A 15,945-nucleotide genomic window follows, 5' to 3' on the forward strand; every position below is an offset into this window, starting at 1 on the left:
GGTTAGTACAGAACCCTATACATACTGTATTTTTTCCTACACAGTTACGTATCATACAATGTTTCAGTCATCATTGGACTACATATGTAATGGTGGTCCCATAAGATTATAGTGCTTATTTTTACTGTACCTTTTCTATGTTTAAATATATATTTACTATATGTTATAATTGCCTATTCAGTACAGTAACATGCTGTACAGGCTTGTAGCCCGGGAGCAATAGGCTATATAACACATGGCCTAGTGTGTAGTATACCATCCCATCTAGGTTTGTATAAGTGATTCTATGTTTGCACAATGACAAAATCACCTAACAACACATCTCTCAGTAGGTATCCACATCTTTAAGCCAGTTGTTAAGCAACATATAACTGTACACGCATGCCCTACAGTGTGGATACACTGGACAGAGGGATGATTCAGGTCCCAGGTGGGACAAGGCAGGATGATGAGAAACTTCATCATGTTACTCAGAATGGTGTGCAATTTAAAACTCATAAATTATTTATTTCTGAGATTTTCATTTTAATACTTTTTTTTTTTTTTTGAGATGGAGTCTTGTCCTGTCACCCAGGCTGGACTGCAGTGGCATGCTCTCAGCTCACTGCAACCTCTGCCTCCCGGGTTCAAGCGATTCTCGTGCCTCAGCCTCCCGAGTAGCTGGGATTACAGGTGTACACCACCATGCCCGGCTAATTTTTGTATTTTTAGTAGAAATGGGGTTTCACCATGTTGGCCAGGCTGGTCTTGAACTCCTGACCTCAAGTGATCCGCCCGCCTTGGCCCCCCAAAGTGCTGGGATTACAGGCATGAGCCACCGCGCCCGGCCTCCTTTTAATAGTTTTGGGCCGCGGGTAACTGATACCACACAAAGGGAAACCATGGATAAGGGGCCTACTGTACATTTCAGTGATTGGACTGAATATATACTGACCCCAGTACATGACTCAGAAGTTTGCTGTTCTTGTGGAAAAGTCCCAATACCAGCTTCGTGTCTATTACTGTTTCTTTGTAGAGTCAAGTACAGAGGTAGGGTAATTCAGTTAATTGAAATAGAATGAAATTCAATTGAAATTTCATTATTAATGAGAAATGCGTGTCCCTTCTTTCCACAAAACCCTGGCTATGGCTGACCATTTACTGGTTAATGTGATCACTGGAATTGGAATTACAAGTGTTTTCAAATGAATGATGGCTTATGGTTTCTGTATTGAACCTAGCCTGATAATGGACATGAAGAGGCTCACTGATGGCAGTTACATTAAATTTTTATTTCTATATATTTCATACTGCATGTAAGTATAGGTTCCTTTTTCTTAGATGGAGTCTTGCCCTGTCACCCAGGCTGGAGTGCGGTGGTGCAGTCTCAGCTCACTGCAACCTCTGCCTCCTGGGTTCCAGAGATTCTCATGTCTCAGCCTCCCGAGTAGCTGGCATCACAAGAGTGTGCCACCACACCCAGCTAATTTTTGTATTTTTAGTAGAGATGAGATGGAGTTTCACCATGTTGGTCAGGCTGTCTCGAACTCCTGACCTTAAGTAAGTATCTGCCCGCCTTGACCTCCCAAAGTGCTGGGATTACAGGCATGAGCCAATGTGCCAGGCCCGTATGTAAGTATACATTTTTACGTGTGGAAAGTGAGGAAAGAAACTGAAAAAGACATTCATTCAACCATACTTGTGTCACATTTAGAAGCCATATCAACAGGGAAAACAGGTAGAATGATATCATCCATTTTCACTACAGCCCAGTCAGCTATGGCCTTGATGTCTACATGTTTAGTCTTGGTATTTTTTAAAAGAATTAGATAGTCCATTTTAGGGAAACTGAAGCTATATGATTTTTTTTCTAGTGTAGGGATTAATGGCTATATAGACTATTTCAGTAAGCACAGACTTTAAATTATTTTTATAGTTTTTTACATTAAAAAAATTTATATAGCTGACATAGTTTTTATTTTTTTAAATCAAACTGATAAGTGAGTGGTAGATTATATATCTTTCAATATAGAAATATATTTAGGCTATACATGCACTTATATCAGATAAATTATATAATTCTAAAGTTAATTTCATCTATTCTCTGTACCTTCTAAAGTGTATATACTTTTCTATAAAATCCAAAACAAAACACTAAATCCCAGAAGAAAGTAACTAATTGACATAAGAAACTATAAAGAGCACATAGGATGAATATGCATTAGTACTGAAATTACAGATCCAAGGTATACTGTGGTATGCACAATAACCTGCCCCTGTAAATTAGAGGAATTTCTGTACGTAGGACCAAACGGTAGCAAGTATACGTCAATTAATGAAGTCTTTTTCCTTTGCTAAAAGAAAAAAAGTCACCAGTGATCGATTAGTTTGCTTCTATAACAAACTTTTCCCAATAAAGTGACATTTTTTTTTTCATTTTAGCTGCTGTGTAATTGTAGTTGGGCTAGCTATATAATTTATAATGTCATAACAGATTAAGAAGTCCATTGTTTTAAAAACATCTGAAATTACTTTGAGAAATAAAGTTCAGAGTATCAAATATTTCATAAAAAAACTGTACAAAAATCATGGACTTTATTATACATTAAAAAAATCTTCTAACAACTTTTTTCCTGAAGCCTTGTCAGTAAATACCTATTGTGACAAAATGAAAAAATAAGTTCTCCACCCCACATGTATACCAATACCATGATCACATAAAGTTGAGTTCTTCAAATCCAATTCTAAAGTGAAACATTGCATGATTTTAAATTGTACACTGCATGATTAATAGTATCAGTGAAATAAGAATTAACCAATTCACTTACATTACAAAATTACCAAATATACAAAGCAGTTTTGCATATTAGTTACAACTTAATCCCCAGTCTCATATTAACTGAAGTAAATTTCATGAGTGAAGCCACAGAGATTGGTTAAAAAGTGTAATACAGTTCCAGTTTCAAATCTTTATGTGTTACTAATTAATGTAGAAAGACAAAATCTCATGGGAGAAGAGTAAATCAAACTTGCTAAAAATAAAGGGTTGCTTTCTACAATTGGTGTGTTTAAATATTTAAAATACAATCTGAATGCTAAGAGGTCGTTTCAGAACCAACATTAATAATTTCATTTTAGGGCCAGGCACGGTGGCTCACGCCTGTAATCCCAACACTTTGGGAGCCCGAGGCGGGCGGATCACGAGGTCAGGAGATGGAGAACATCCTGACTAACATGGTGAAAACCCGTCTCTACTAAAAATACAAAAAATTAGCCGGGTGCAGTGGTGGGCGCCTGTAGTCCCAGCTACTCGGGAGGCTGAGGCAGGAGAATGGCGTGAACCCGGGAGGCGGAGCTTGCAGTGACCCGAGATCGCGCCACTGCACTCCAGCCTGGGCAACAGAGCAAGACTGTCTCAAAAAAATTTTTTTTTCATTTTATTCAGGTGGCAGGTTTTACAATATACTAGCTCTTAGGATCTTTCAGCATTAATAGGATTCAAATTTTAAATAATATGGTTCCTAGATATAATGCAAAATTAACTCAGATGCCTTTACCATATACAATTTTATCTTCCCTAGGATGCACATCCTACTGACCTTTTCCCAAGTATAGCGGAAACACATTTACCACCCCTAGATTGTAGAGCCTGAGGATTCTTTGGAAATTAAACAATAATCATTGCAGATGTGGCAAAAACTAGACTAGCTTTAGGGACTCTGTTCAAGGTAATAGCTTTAGTCCCTTGTTAGCAAGTTCCCAAAATTTTTAAAGGTAGAAGGAATAACTGGTTTCCTATCTACTGACTTCATTGCCACAGTTACAAACATACATACTGTTCATATAGGTAACAGAATGCATTGTAGAAGTAGGCAGGCTTAATTTCTTTTCTTTTTAAAAAGCAGTTTTGTTGATTTCTAACACCATTAAGTGTAAGTCTGAATGTGAGAAAAGATATCCCAAAATGTAATCCAATTACCCTCAAAGCATCTCAAGAGCTAGAAGGGATTTCAAAGGAGGGTAACAATCAGCTTTACCACTAGGCAGAAACTTATGGGCAGCCTTTAAATAACAAAAAGAGCTTATTAAAACGGATACTTAAATCTCTGAAGTAATGGAATAGTTCATATAGTTCAGTAGTAATGGAACAAAAGCTGAATCATCTAAAATTGTTAGACCCACTCATAACTTCTATTTAGCACTGGAATGCACTTTGATCTGACCTATGGAGATGGGTTTATTATTGTAGAAATTCCTGTGAACATGACTTAAAACGAACTACAGGTCTGTCCAGCATCCCTAAGTCTGCCAGTGCCCTTAACTCTGGCCTACACTATGACCCAGGGTGCACTTGCTACCATGCAAAGCACCAGCTTAGTAAAGCTGCCTCCTAACGATGAACACCTTCCTTGTAGAGTAACAGATTTCATCTGAACTAAGTGAGGTGACAATTTGTAGTATAAACAAAAGACTTAATAGAACAGAAAGCTCCAGTCTCCAAAAGGTCTTAAAAACAGGACTTGCCATGACTACTTACTTAAGTGCTGGCAACAGAATAAATTCCAACTTCAACAAAACAAAAGAATTGATACACTATTGTGAAAGCATTCCCTTTGGTAAGCACAAAATAAACTTTTTATCAAAAGGTATTTCATAAATTTCTACTTTACTGTATGTTTTGGTAACATAAAGCATCAGTAAATAAACATTACACCCATTTGGCACATGGATGGAAGGAATATCATGATCCTATATATCATTATCCTATTCCTACAGAAAACAATGTACATATACAGTGTGAAACAGCCGAGTTATATTTTGAGACCTAAAACAGATGCCATTTCTAATGCAGAACTAAGAAGAAAAAACTGTATATCAAAGAAAAAAAAAGGCTTTTTCCCTTGTAAAATTATTAAAGTCTTAGTGGCTAACCTCTTGAAAAATTTGTAAATGTGTGACTATGTAAAGTATTTTACCCACTATATTAACTTTGTATATATATATATACTTTTTCATGTGAAACACATGAAAACATAATTTCTATTAGCAGTGTTAAAAGAGATTACAGAAAAAAAATTAAGGTTTAACACAGACAACAGGCAGTAGAGAAATGTTATTTTAACCTTGGCACCAGGTTAAATCCTTCCTTGGTCAACTTCTCCTATACTCTACTAGGCATTCAATTCATTTTCAATCTTTCATAAAATTGGACCTTTTACTCATTTGAAAAGTAGACATATTTACAATAATTAGTGCAAATTATTCTAATACATTAGTTATTTGCCTTTGTGGATATAAAGTGGTGATTCAGTACTTTATCAAAACATGGCATTATGAAAATATTGGGAATATCAGTCTGAAATTTAAAAGATTACATTTTCTAAACTAAACTCTGGGAATTTTTACTTTAAGCATGAAACATAATTGTTATAGAACTTCTTTTGAAATGTCACTTGACTTTCAATAAAAACTATTTCACACAATGCAGAAAATACAATGTATCATTCCATAGCAATATCTTTACTTGTCAATCCTAACCTAAAATGTATTGAACAAAAATCTTTTAATAAATTCCAATATCTTATTTTTAACCACTACTGCTCTGCAGCAGTAATTGAAGTCCCAACCTGAGAACTAAGAACGTGATAATAAAATGCCAACGGCTCTATCAATCTTGAACTAAAAACACTTAAGCTTCTTTCCTACTGGCATCAAGTGCAGTACATTAGAGAAATGTGAGCAATCCCAGAAAGTGCCCTGAGATCAACAGTACCACCTGCCACAATTTGAAACCTTAAGTGTAAAATCTCTGTTCTAATTACTTTATAAAAGTTCTATTGCACATTTAATATTGTTAAAATATTTGCAAACTTGTAGAATTCTCTGTATAAAGGGCTTTAAACTTACTCAGCTAAATGCTTCCTCATTGCCAGCAAAATGTTCCTAATGAAAGAAAAGCATATCCATGAATGTCTAAGCCTGAAGAATAAATGATTTCTCATGGACATAGCCAATTACAATGCAAGAATTAAAAGTTCACAATTTGAAGGAAAAAATTATTGAGCAAATGTAATTCCTCAGCAGTCTACTTCAGGGAGATGAGCAGGTTTCCTTTAGATGTTAATACATAGTACATTATGTTTAAGGGGGAAAAAAGATCAGTCTTTTTTTTTAAATGTAGCTACAACAAATAAGCAAATATAAAGCTTAGTCTCCTCCTTGATATTTCAGCATAGTTGTTACCTTGTGCCATTTCACCATAGAAACTGTCAAATTCCAAGGGGGAAATATCTACCAAAAGTATAAGTTTATGCTTCTGACTCTCTCTTCTTTCCTCCTTCTCCCAAATCACTCTCTTCTGACTGGCTACTGCTAAGGACAACAAACTGCCCCTCGCTACTGGCTTGGTTTGGTCTACTGGAAGCAGCTATCAACCGACTTTGTTCTTCCAAGTCCTAGTGGAAAAGACAAAAAGGAAACTAAGTTACTTGTCTGCAGTCAAATGGCAAATTATGCAATTAAGATACATTCTTGAGAGCCACTTCTATTCTTCTATCATAAATATGTACGCATACTTCTGACAACTTGATAAAAAGAAAAGCTACACCCAAACAATACAACACCAAAATGAATTTTGGCACCATCCTATAAAAGCCAGCATTCAAACTAAAATCTAATATTTTCTCTTTCTTTTTTTTACGACCAACAACCAAATAAAGCCCATCATCATCTCTCACTATACACTACAGTAAAACCCTCGAAAAGGATCACCCCACACTCCTTTCCCTTCCCCTCTCCAGCCCTTTTCTCCATCCCTGTCCAATTCATCTTGCTAAATCAGGTGTCACCTTCCCTCAGCCTCGCCTATCAAGAAAGCCTCACTTCAATGTCATCTTTGCCACTTCCCTCTTCTTTGTCCAGACAGCCAGCCCACAGCCAATGCTTACTGATCTGTTCTAAGCATCCCAGCTGTCTCCTCTTTTCTATTCCTACTGTCAATCTGCAACCCATAACACGCTCTTACAATCTCATGGATCATTTAATGCATTCTTCAAGTTTTGCTCTGAAATTTATCTTTTAAAATTATCCTGTTGGATGGACAATGATTTGACACTCCTGGCAATATTAAAAATATACATTTCATTATATATTTCATATAACATATATATATTTATTTCCCCGCCCCAATAGAAGCCAAAATGGCTTTCAGCAATGGCAGTTAAGTCTACACAGCCTCTCAACTGCTTTGACAGAGACAACCTCCTCTGAAATATTAAAGTTCTGGTATATTTTTGAAACAGTCATATTACATGTCAACATAACTATAATGTAAACATCATATCAAAAAACAGATGTGACCCTTTTCTGCTATGGTATGAATCATCTGTTTATGAAGTGGCTGAACAAGCAGAAACAGCCCTTCATTTGGAATTTCAAATCTGAAAGTCATAATGCTGAATTAAGTCTTCACAAACAACACATAAAGATCCAGACATTAGGACTGTATACCTTTTCAATCTGTTTTTGTTTATTGAGTTCTTTCTGTTGCTTCTCTTTTACTCTCTCTATTTCTTTTTGCTTTTCTGATGCCCTACGATCCTAAAGAACAGATGAATAAAACTAATGAATTAAATATGAAATAACTTTAAATTTTAGACATTTCAGTTAATATCACGTGTAACCTTCCAATATTCTTTTGCATTTATACATAAGAAAGCACATCAACAGTTTATATTCAATGGTAAACAATTATCCAAATTCTAAATGCTATGTTGGTAACAGTATCACTGTTAACCTTGCTTAGCAAAATCATTTTATTTACTTGCTACTATGAAAGAGCTAATATACTATTTAGTTAACATTCTTGGAAAATCAAGCATCTTGGATTCCTTTTTTTTTTTTTTTTTTTGAGATAGAGTCTCACTCTGCTGCCCAGGCTGGAGTGCAGTGGTGTGATCTCGGCTCATTGCAACCTCTGCCTCCCGGATTCAAGTCATTCTCGTGCCTCAGACCTCCTCAGTAGCTGGGATTACAGGTGCACGACACCACGCCCAACTAATTTTTGTATTTTTAGTAGAAACGGGGTTTCACCATGTTGGCCAGGCTAGTCTCGAACTCCTGACCTCAAGTGATCTGCCCGCCTCGGTCTCCCAATGTGCTGCAATTACAGGCGTGAACCACTGTGCCCAGCCACATCTTGGATTCTTACCAGTTCAGCATGCAAAGCTATCTGTTTTGCCAGTCCAACAGAATCACATATCTAAAAAGAGAAAAAGTATGAAAAACTCAGGCAGTTCTCACAACAAAGCAAATATGTCAAGTATCCAAATAACTGATGGAACTAGTTTTATAACTAATCCTAATACATTGCGTCAAGCAAAAGCATATTTAAGAATGCTCAAGCCCCCAAACCAAGGCTTTGTATGTTTTCCTTGAAGTCTATGGGATTCCACTGCTGACTCTCACCTTCATATACCCCACTTCTTGTTATGTCAAATTCATTACCGTCATAGTAAGGCCTACGAGGAAGAAGCACGCAGCTGCTAATGCTATTCTAAGCTGAAGACATCTGAAAATGGCTGGTTTTGGGAATATATTCCCTTCCCAACATAAATGAGAGGCTAAAAGATTGCACCAGCTATCAGTGGCAGGGAAAACATGGGTCTGTAGAGTCAGAAGGCCCAACCCATCAGCTTGGCTCTATTCAGAGATGCTTTGCTCAAGCAGCTCAGTCAGCCTAGGCAAAATTTGGGAGTTTTTTCCAAAAATCTTAGAATTATATAAGAATTTTATTTACACAAAACACTACAAAACAATGATGAAAGAGACTGAAGACACAAACAAAAAAACATCCCATGCTCATGGATCAGAATAATATAGTTAAAATAACCATATTGCCCAAAGCAATCTATAGGTTCAATGCAAGTAGCCAAAGCAATCTTAAACAAAAAGAACAAAGCTGGAGGCATCACATTACCTAACTTCAAAATATATTACAAGGATATAGTAAGCAAAACAGCAGGGGATTGTTATAAAAATAAGACACATGGCCAATGGAACAGAATAGAGAACCCAGGAACGAAGCCACTTGTTTACAGCCAACTGATCTTTAACAAAGCTGACAAAGAACTTTCACTGGGGAAGGGATATCCTCTTCAATAAATGGTTCTGGCAAGATTGGAAAGCCACATGTAGAAGAATGAAACCAGACCCCTCCCTCTCACCATACACAGAAATCAACTCAAAATACATTAAAGACTTAAACATAAGACCCAAAACTACAAAAATACTACAAGAAATTATAAAGATCAGAGAAGAAATAAATGAATCTGACATGAAGAAAACAATACAAAAGATCAACATAACAAAAAGTTGTTTTTTTTGAAAAGATAAAACTGACATTTAGCCAAAGAAAAAGAAGACTCAAATAAATAAAATTGGAGATTAAAAAAGGAGACATTACAATTGATACTGCATAAATTCAAAGGATCATTGGTGGCTACTATGAGCAACTACATGATAGTAAATTGGAAAATCAAGAAGAAATGGATAAATTCCTAGACAAATACAACCTACCAAGATTGAACCACGAAGAAATCCAAAACCTGAACAGTCTAATAACAAGTAACAAGATCCAAACTATAATAAAAAGTCTCCTGGTAAAGAAAAGCCCAGGACCTGATGGCTTTCCTGCTGAATTCTACCAAACATTTAAAGAAGAACTAATACTAATCTTACCCAAAATGTTCCAAAAAATAGAGGAGAAGGGAATACTTCCAAACTCATTCTACGAGGCCAGTATTACCTGATACCAAAACCAGACAAAGACATATCAAAAAAAGAAAACTACAGGCCAATATATCTCATGAATATTGATGCAAAAATCCTCAACAAAATACTAGCAAACCGAATTCAACAACACATTAAAAAGATCATTTATCATGACCAAGTGGGATTCATCCCAGGGATGCAAAGATAGTTCAACATATGCAAATCAATCAATATGCTACATCACATCAATAGAATAAAGGACAAAAACTATTTAATCACTTCAATTACTGCTGTATGAATTGCAGTAATTCACTTCATATACTGCATATATGACAGACTCACAGCTAGTATCATACTGAATGCAGAAAAACTAAAAGCCTTTCCACCTTATAGATGGAAGATGAATAATCAGATAAGAGAGGAAAAAAGGCATCCAAATTGGAAAGGAAGAAGTCAAACTATCCTTGTCTGCAGATGATATGATCTTATATTTAGAAAAACCTAGACTCCACCAAAAAACTATTAGAACTGATGAATTCAGTAAAGTTTCAGGATACAAAATCTACAACAATTAGTAGCATTTCTATATGCTAACAGTGAACAATCTGAAAAAGAAAGTAATCTCACTTACAATAGCCACAGATAAAATTAAATACCTAGGAGTTAACCAAAGAAGTGAAAGATCTCTATAATGAAAACTACAGGCTGGGAACAGTGGCTCAGGCCTGTAATCTCAGCACTTTGGGAGGCCTCAGGTGGATCACTTGAGGCCAGGAGTTTGAGACCAGCCTGGCCAATATGGTGAAACCCCATCTCTACTAAAAATACAAAAATTAGCCAGGCGTGGTGGCACACACCTGTAATCCCAGCTACTTGGGAGGCTGAGGCATGAGAATCACTTGAACCTGGGAGGCAGATGTTGCAGTGAGCCGAGATTATGCAACTGCACTCCAGCCTGGGCAATAGAATGAGACTCAAAACAAAAAAAAAAACTATAAAACACTGATGAAAGAAATTGAAGAGGACACCAAAAATGGAAACATATTCCATGTTCATGGATTTTAAGAATCAATATTGTTAAAATGTCCATACTACCCAAAGCAATCTATAGATTCAATGCCATCCCTATCAAAAAACCAATGACATTCTTCACAGAAATAGAAAAAACAATCTGAAAATGTATATGGAATTATAAAAGATTCAGAATAGCCAAAGCTATTCTGAGCAAAAATAACAAACTTAGAGAAATCACATTACCTGACTTCAAATTACAATGCTACAGAGCTACAGTAACCAAAACAGCATGGTAATGGCAAAAAAAAAAAAAAAAAAAAAAAGACACATAGACCGATGCAAAAGAATAGAGAATCCAGAAACAAATCCACACAACTACAGTGAACTCATTTTTGACAAAGGCACCAAGAATATACATTGGGGAAAAGACAGTCCCTTCAATAAATGGTGCCGGGAAAACTGGATATCCATATGCAGAAGAATAAAACTAGACCCCTATCTCTCACCATATACAAAAATCTAATCAAAATGGATTAAAGCCTTAAATCTAAGACCTCAAACTATGAAACTACTACAAGAAAATATTGGGGAAACTCTCCAGGACATCAGTCTGGGCAAAAATTTCTTGAGTAGTACCCCATAAGCAGAGGCAACTAAAGCAAAAATGGACAAATGGGATCTCATCAAGTTAAAAAGCTTCTGCACTGCAAAGGAAACAATCAACAAAGTGAAGAAACAAGCCACAGAATGGGAGAAAATATTTGTAAGCTACTCATCTGACAAGGGATTAATAACCAGAATATACAAAGAGCTCAAACAACTCTATAGGAAAAACCTTAATCTGATTTAAAACTGGGCAAAATATTTGAATAGACATTTTTCAAAAGAAGACATACAAATGGCAGGCATATGAAAAGGTCCTCAACATCACTGATCATCAGAGAAATGCAAATCAAAACTACAATGTATCATCTCACCCCAGTTAAAATGGCTTATAGCAAAAAGGCAATAACAAATGCTGGGAAGCATGTGGAGAAAAGGGAACCCTTGTACACTGTTGGTGGGAATGTAAATTAGCATAACCACTATGGAGAAAAGTCTGGAGGTTCCTCAAAAAACTAAAAATAGAGCTACCATATGATCCAGCAATCCCACTGCTGGGTATATACCTGAGAAAAGGAAATCAGTATATTGAAGAGACATTTTCACTCCCATGTTTGTTGCAGCTCTGTTCACAATAGCCACAATTTGGAAGCCACCTAAGTGTCCATCAACAGATGAATGAAGAAAATGTACACATACACAATGGAGTACTATTCAGCCAGAAAAAAAGAATGAGATTCTGTCATTTGAATGGATGATACATGGATAAAGAAAATGGGTACTTACATACAATGGAGTACTATTCAGCCATAAAAAAGAATGAGATTCTGTCATTTGCAATAAGATATATGGAACATGGAAGTCATTATGTTAAGCAAAATAAGCCAGGCAAAGAAAGACAAATATTGCATGTTTTCACTTATTTGTGGGATCTAAAAATCAAAACAATTGAACTCATGGAGCCAGAGAGTAGAAGGGTGGTTACCAGAGGCTGAGACGGGTAGTGTGGGGATGGGGGATGGGGGATGGGGGATGGGAGGATGGTTAATGATTAAAAAAAAAAAAAAAAAATGAATAAGACCTGGTATTTGATAGAACAGGGGGACTATGGTCAATAATAATTATATATTTAAAAATAACTAAAAGAGTATAATTGGATTGTTTCTAATACAAAGGATAAATGCTTAAGGGAAGGAATACTCCATTTTCCATGATGTGGTTATTATGCATTGCATGAGTGTAGCAAAATATTTCATGTACTGCATAAATATATACACCTGGCCGGGCGAGGTGGCTCACACCTGTAATCCCAGCACTTTGGGAGGCCGAGGCAGGCAAATCATCTGAGGTCGGGAGTTTGAGAGCAGCCTGACCAACATGGAGAAACCCTGTCTCTACTAAAAATACAAAATTAGCTGGGTGTGGTGGTACATGCCTATAGACCCAGTTACTCAGGAGGCTGAGGCAGGAGAATCGCTTGAACCCAAGGGGGCGGAGGTTGCAATGAGCCGAGATCGCACCATTGCACTCCAGCCCAGGCGACAGAGCAAGACTCCATCTAAAAAAAAAAAAAAAACGCATACACACACACACACACACACACACACACACCCCTTGGACCCACAAAAATTAAAATGAAAAAAAAAAAAAGATCATCCTTTCACCATTTTAGCTCTAATTAGTCTCTTGAGAAACTTTGTTAGTATGATATTCTCAATACTTGTTCTATTAAAGGTTCTTTTTCCAGCTGGGCGTGGCAGCTCATGCCTGTAATCCCAGCACTTTGGGAGGCCAAGGCAGGTGGATCACTTGAGGTCAGGAGTTTAAGACCAGCCTGGCCAACATGGTGAAATCCTATCTCTACTAAAAAAATTAGCCAGACATGGTGGCACACACCTGTAGTCCCAGCTACTCGGGAGGCTGAGGCAGGAAAATCACTTTAATCCAGGAGGTGCAGGTTGCAGTGAGCCAAGATTGTGCCACTGCACTCCAGCCTGGGCAACAGAGCAAGAGTCTCAAAAAAAAAAAAAAAAAAAAAAAAATAAAGGTTATTTTCCATAGGAAAAAAAAATACTAGAAGAAAATGAAGGGAAAACTCTCCTGCACGTTGGTCTCAGCAAAGATTTTATGCCTAAGACCTCAAAAGTATAGGCAATAAAAATAAACAAATGGGACTTAAACTAAAAAGTGTCTGCATAGCCAAAGAAATAACAGAGTAAACAGACAACCTGTTGAATGGGAGAAATTATTTGCAAACTGTTCATCCAACTGGGGACTAATATCCAGAATATACAACGAACTCAATAGGGAAAAAATCAATCCCACTTAAAAGTATGCAGAGGATATGAATATACATTTCTTAAAGGACACAAAAACAGTCAACAGGTATATGAAAACATGCTCGACATCACTAATCATTAGAGAAATGCAAATCAAAATGACAATGAGCCATTCTTACCCCAGTCAGAATGGCTATCACTAAAAAGACAAAAAATAACAGACGTTGGGGAAATGCAGAAAAAAGGGGAACTCATACACTATTGGTGGGAACATAAACTAGTACAACCACTATGGAAAACAGTATGGAGATCTCTCAAAAACTGAAAATAGGCTAGGTGCGGTGGCTCACGCCTGTAATCTCAGCACTTTGGGAGGCTGAGGCGGGCAGATCACGAGGTCAGGAGATCGAGACTATCCTGGCTAACATGGTGAAACCCCGTCTCTACTAAAAATACAAAAAATTAGCCAGGCATGGTGGCGGGCACCTGTAATCCCAGCTACTTGGGAGGCTGAGGCAGGAGAATGGTGTGAACCCAGGAGGCAGAGGTTGCAGTGAACCAAGATCGTACCACTGCACTCCAGCCTGGGAGACAGAGTGAAACTCCGTCTCAAAAACAACAACATCAAAAACTAAAAATAGAACTACCATTCTATCCAACAATCCCACTACTGGGTATCTACCCAAAATTAAAGAAATCTGTATCAAAAGGATACCTGCACTCACATGTTTACTGTAGCACTATTCACAAGAGCAAAGATATTAAATCAATCTAAATGTTCATTAACAGATAAATAAAGAAAATGTGGTACATACACACAATGGAGTACTATTCAGCCGTAAAAAGAATGAAATCATATCATTTGCAACAACATGGATGGAACTAGAGGTCACTATCTTACGTGAAATAAGCCAGGCACAAAAAGACAAATATCACATGTTCTCACTTGTATGTGGGAGCCAAAAAATTGATCATGTGGGGGCAGAGAGTGGAATGATAGATAACAGAGACTGGGAAGGCTGAGTGATGAGGAAAGGGGGAGGATGAAAAAAAGTGGATTAAAGGGTACAACCATAAATTACAATAGAAAGAATATATTTAATATCTGACAGCAGAGTAGGGTGACTATATTTCACAAAAATGTATTGTACTTGGGTGATGGACACCCTGAATACCCTGACTTGCTTACTGTACATTCTATACATGTAACAAAATTCACATGTGCCTCATAAATTTGTATAAATTGTAAAGAATTCAATCAGTAATTACAAGTAATTTAGTAAGAATTTAATAATTATTAAATCTTAGTAAGAATCACTTAGTAAGTGGTTATGACAGAGATATTCTGAAAAGCCATGTACCTTTTCCCCCTCATTGTTTGACTCGAATATATAGCAGACTGATGACAGATTACTTTCACTTCTCCCGCTTGATGTCCGAAGAACAAATCCAAAAAGGCGCTTATTTTCCTGGTGTGTAGCATACAAAACTACACAAGGTAATGGAAACTGTCACAGAAAACATCAGAAGCAAACATGAGATCTTACAAGTCATTACAGCAGCACTTGTGATGAACTCATATGCTAAGTTCTAAAAATATAAGTATTTTAATATAGCCAATTATTTTAACAGACTTGTAATGCAGAAACAAGTAATGTCATATTTGGTTTGAATTAACAAGCAGAAAAAGAGGTTGTTGAATATTACATTTGTTTTATTAGTCATTAACACATTTTACAAAGTCAAAAAGAACTGTGTTAAAAAAATTACAAAAATAATTATGTTAATTCTTTTAAGTTACATAAAATGTTCAATGATAACTTTTTGGAGATGGCCATAGACTTAACTACAACAGCCAAAGACCAATCATAGCTGATACTATCACACTTGAATATACAGGATCAGGATTATTAAGTTGTAAGATGTGTATACATACAAAGTGACCTAAAACAAAGCTTAAATCATGTGGAACTCACCGTGAGCCTTGTAACTTGTGTCTGTGGATCAATTAACCTAAAATAATAATTTAAAAATTGGAAAACAAATTTTAATTAGGCTGAAATCGTGTAAATGTTTTTTCTACAGTTTTTTAAGGGAGGGTTTTACTTACTTTAAACAGTCACAAGTGACTAATAAATGCGATTCTGTCATACGAAAGATGTTATGGATGGCCCGGGCAGCTAAGATTTGGCGCATGGTTTCATAAACAACATCTGGATGGTCATCTGATTTCACCTCCATTGAACCAAGGAATCGGACAATAAATAACTGATGAAGAATAGAATCTATAACAGAACAA

At 36.5% G+C, this 15,945-nt stretch overlaps 1 protein-coding gene across 3 annotated transcripts in view; it reads right to left on the reverse strand.

Moving 5' to 3' along the window:
* Positions 1-2,541: 2,541 nt before the first annotated feature.
* The window catches only part of APPL1 (adaptor protein, phosphotyrosine interacting with PH domain and leucine zipper 1), a 45,108-nt gene continuing 31,704 nt past the window's right edge, over positions 2,542-15,945 (reverse strand). For all 3 annotated transcript variants that reach the window (XM_055273219.2, XM_055273228.2, XM_055273235.2), the window contains 6 exons: positions 15,757-15,931; positions 15,623-15,659; positions 15,008-15,154; positions 8,189-8,239; positions 7,489-7,578; positions 2,542-6,434 (listed from right to left, as the gene is read on the reverse strand). In XM_055273219.2, the coding sequence (XP_055129194.1) occupies positions 6,288-6,434; positions 7,489-7,578; positions 8,189-8,239; positions 15,008-15,154; positions 15,623-15,659; positions 15,757-15,931 (647 nt within the window). In that variant the 3' untranslated portion in view covers positions 2,542-6,287. The remainder of the gene's footprint in view (positions 6,435-7,488; positions 7,579-8,188; positions 8,240-15,007; positions 15,155-15,622; positions 15,660-15,756; positions 15,932-15,945) is intronic.

This window comes from Symphalangus syndactylus, chromosome 1 (assembly GCF_028878055.3).
Source record: "Symphalangus syndactylus isolate Jambi chromosome 1, NHGRI_mSymSyn1-v2.1_pri, whole genome shotgun sequence".
Lineage (NCBI taxonomy): Eukaryota > Metazoa > Chordata > Mammalia > Primates > Hylobatidae > Symphalangus > Symphalangus syndactylus.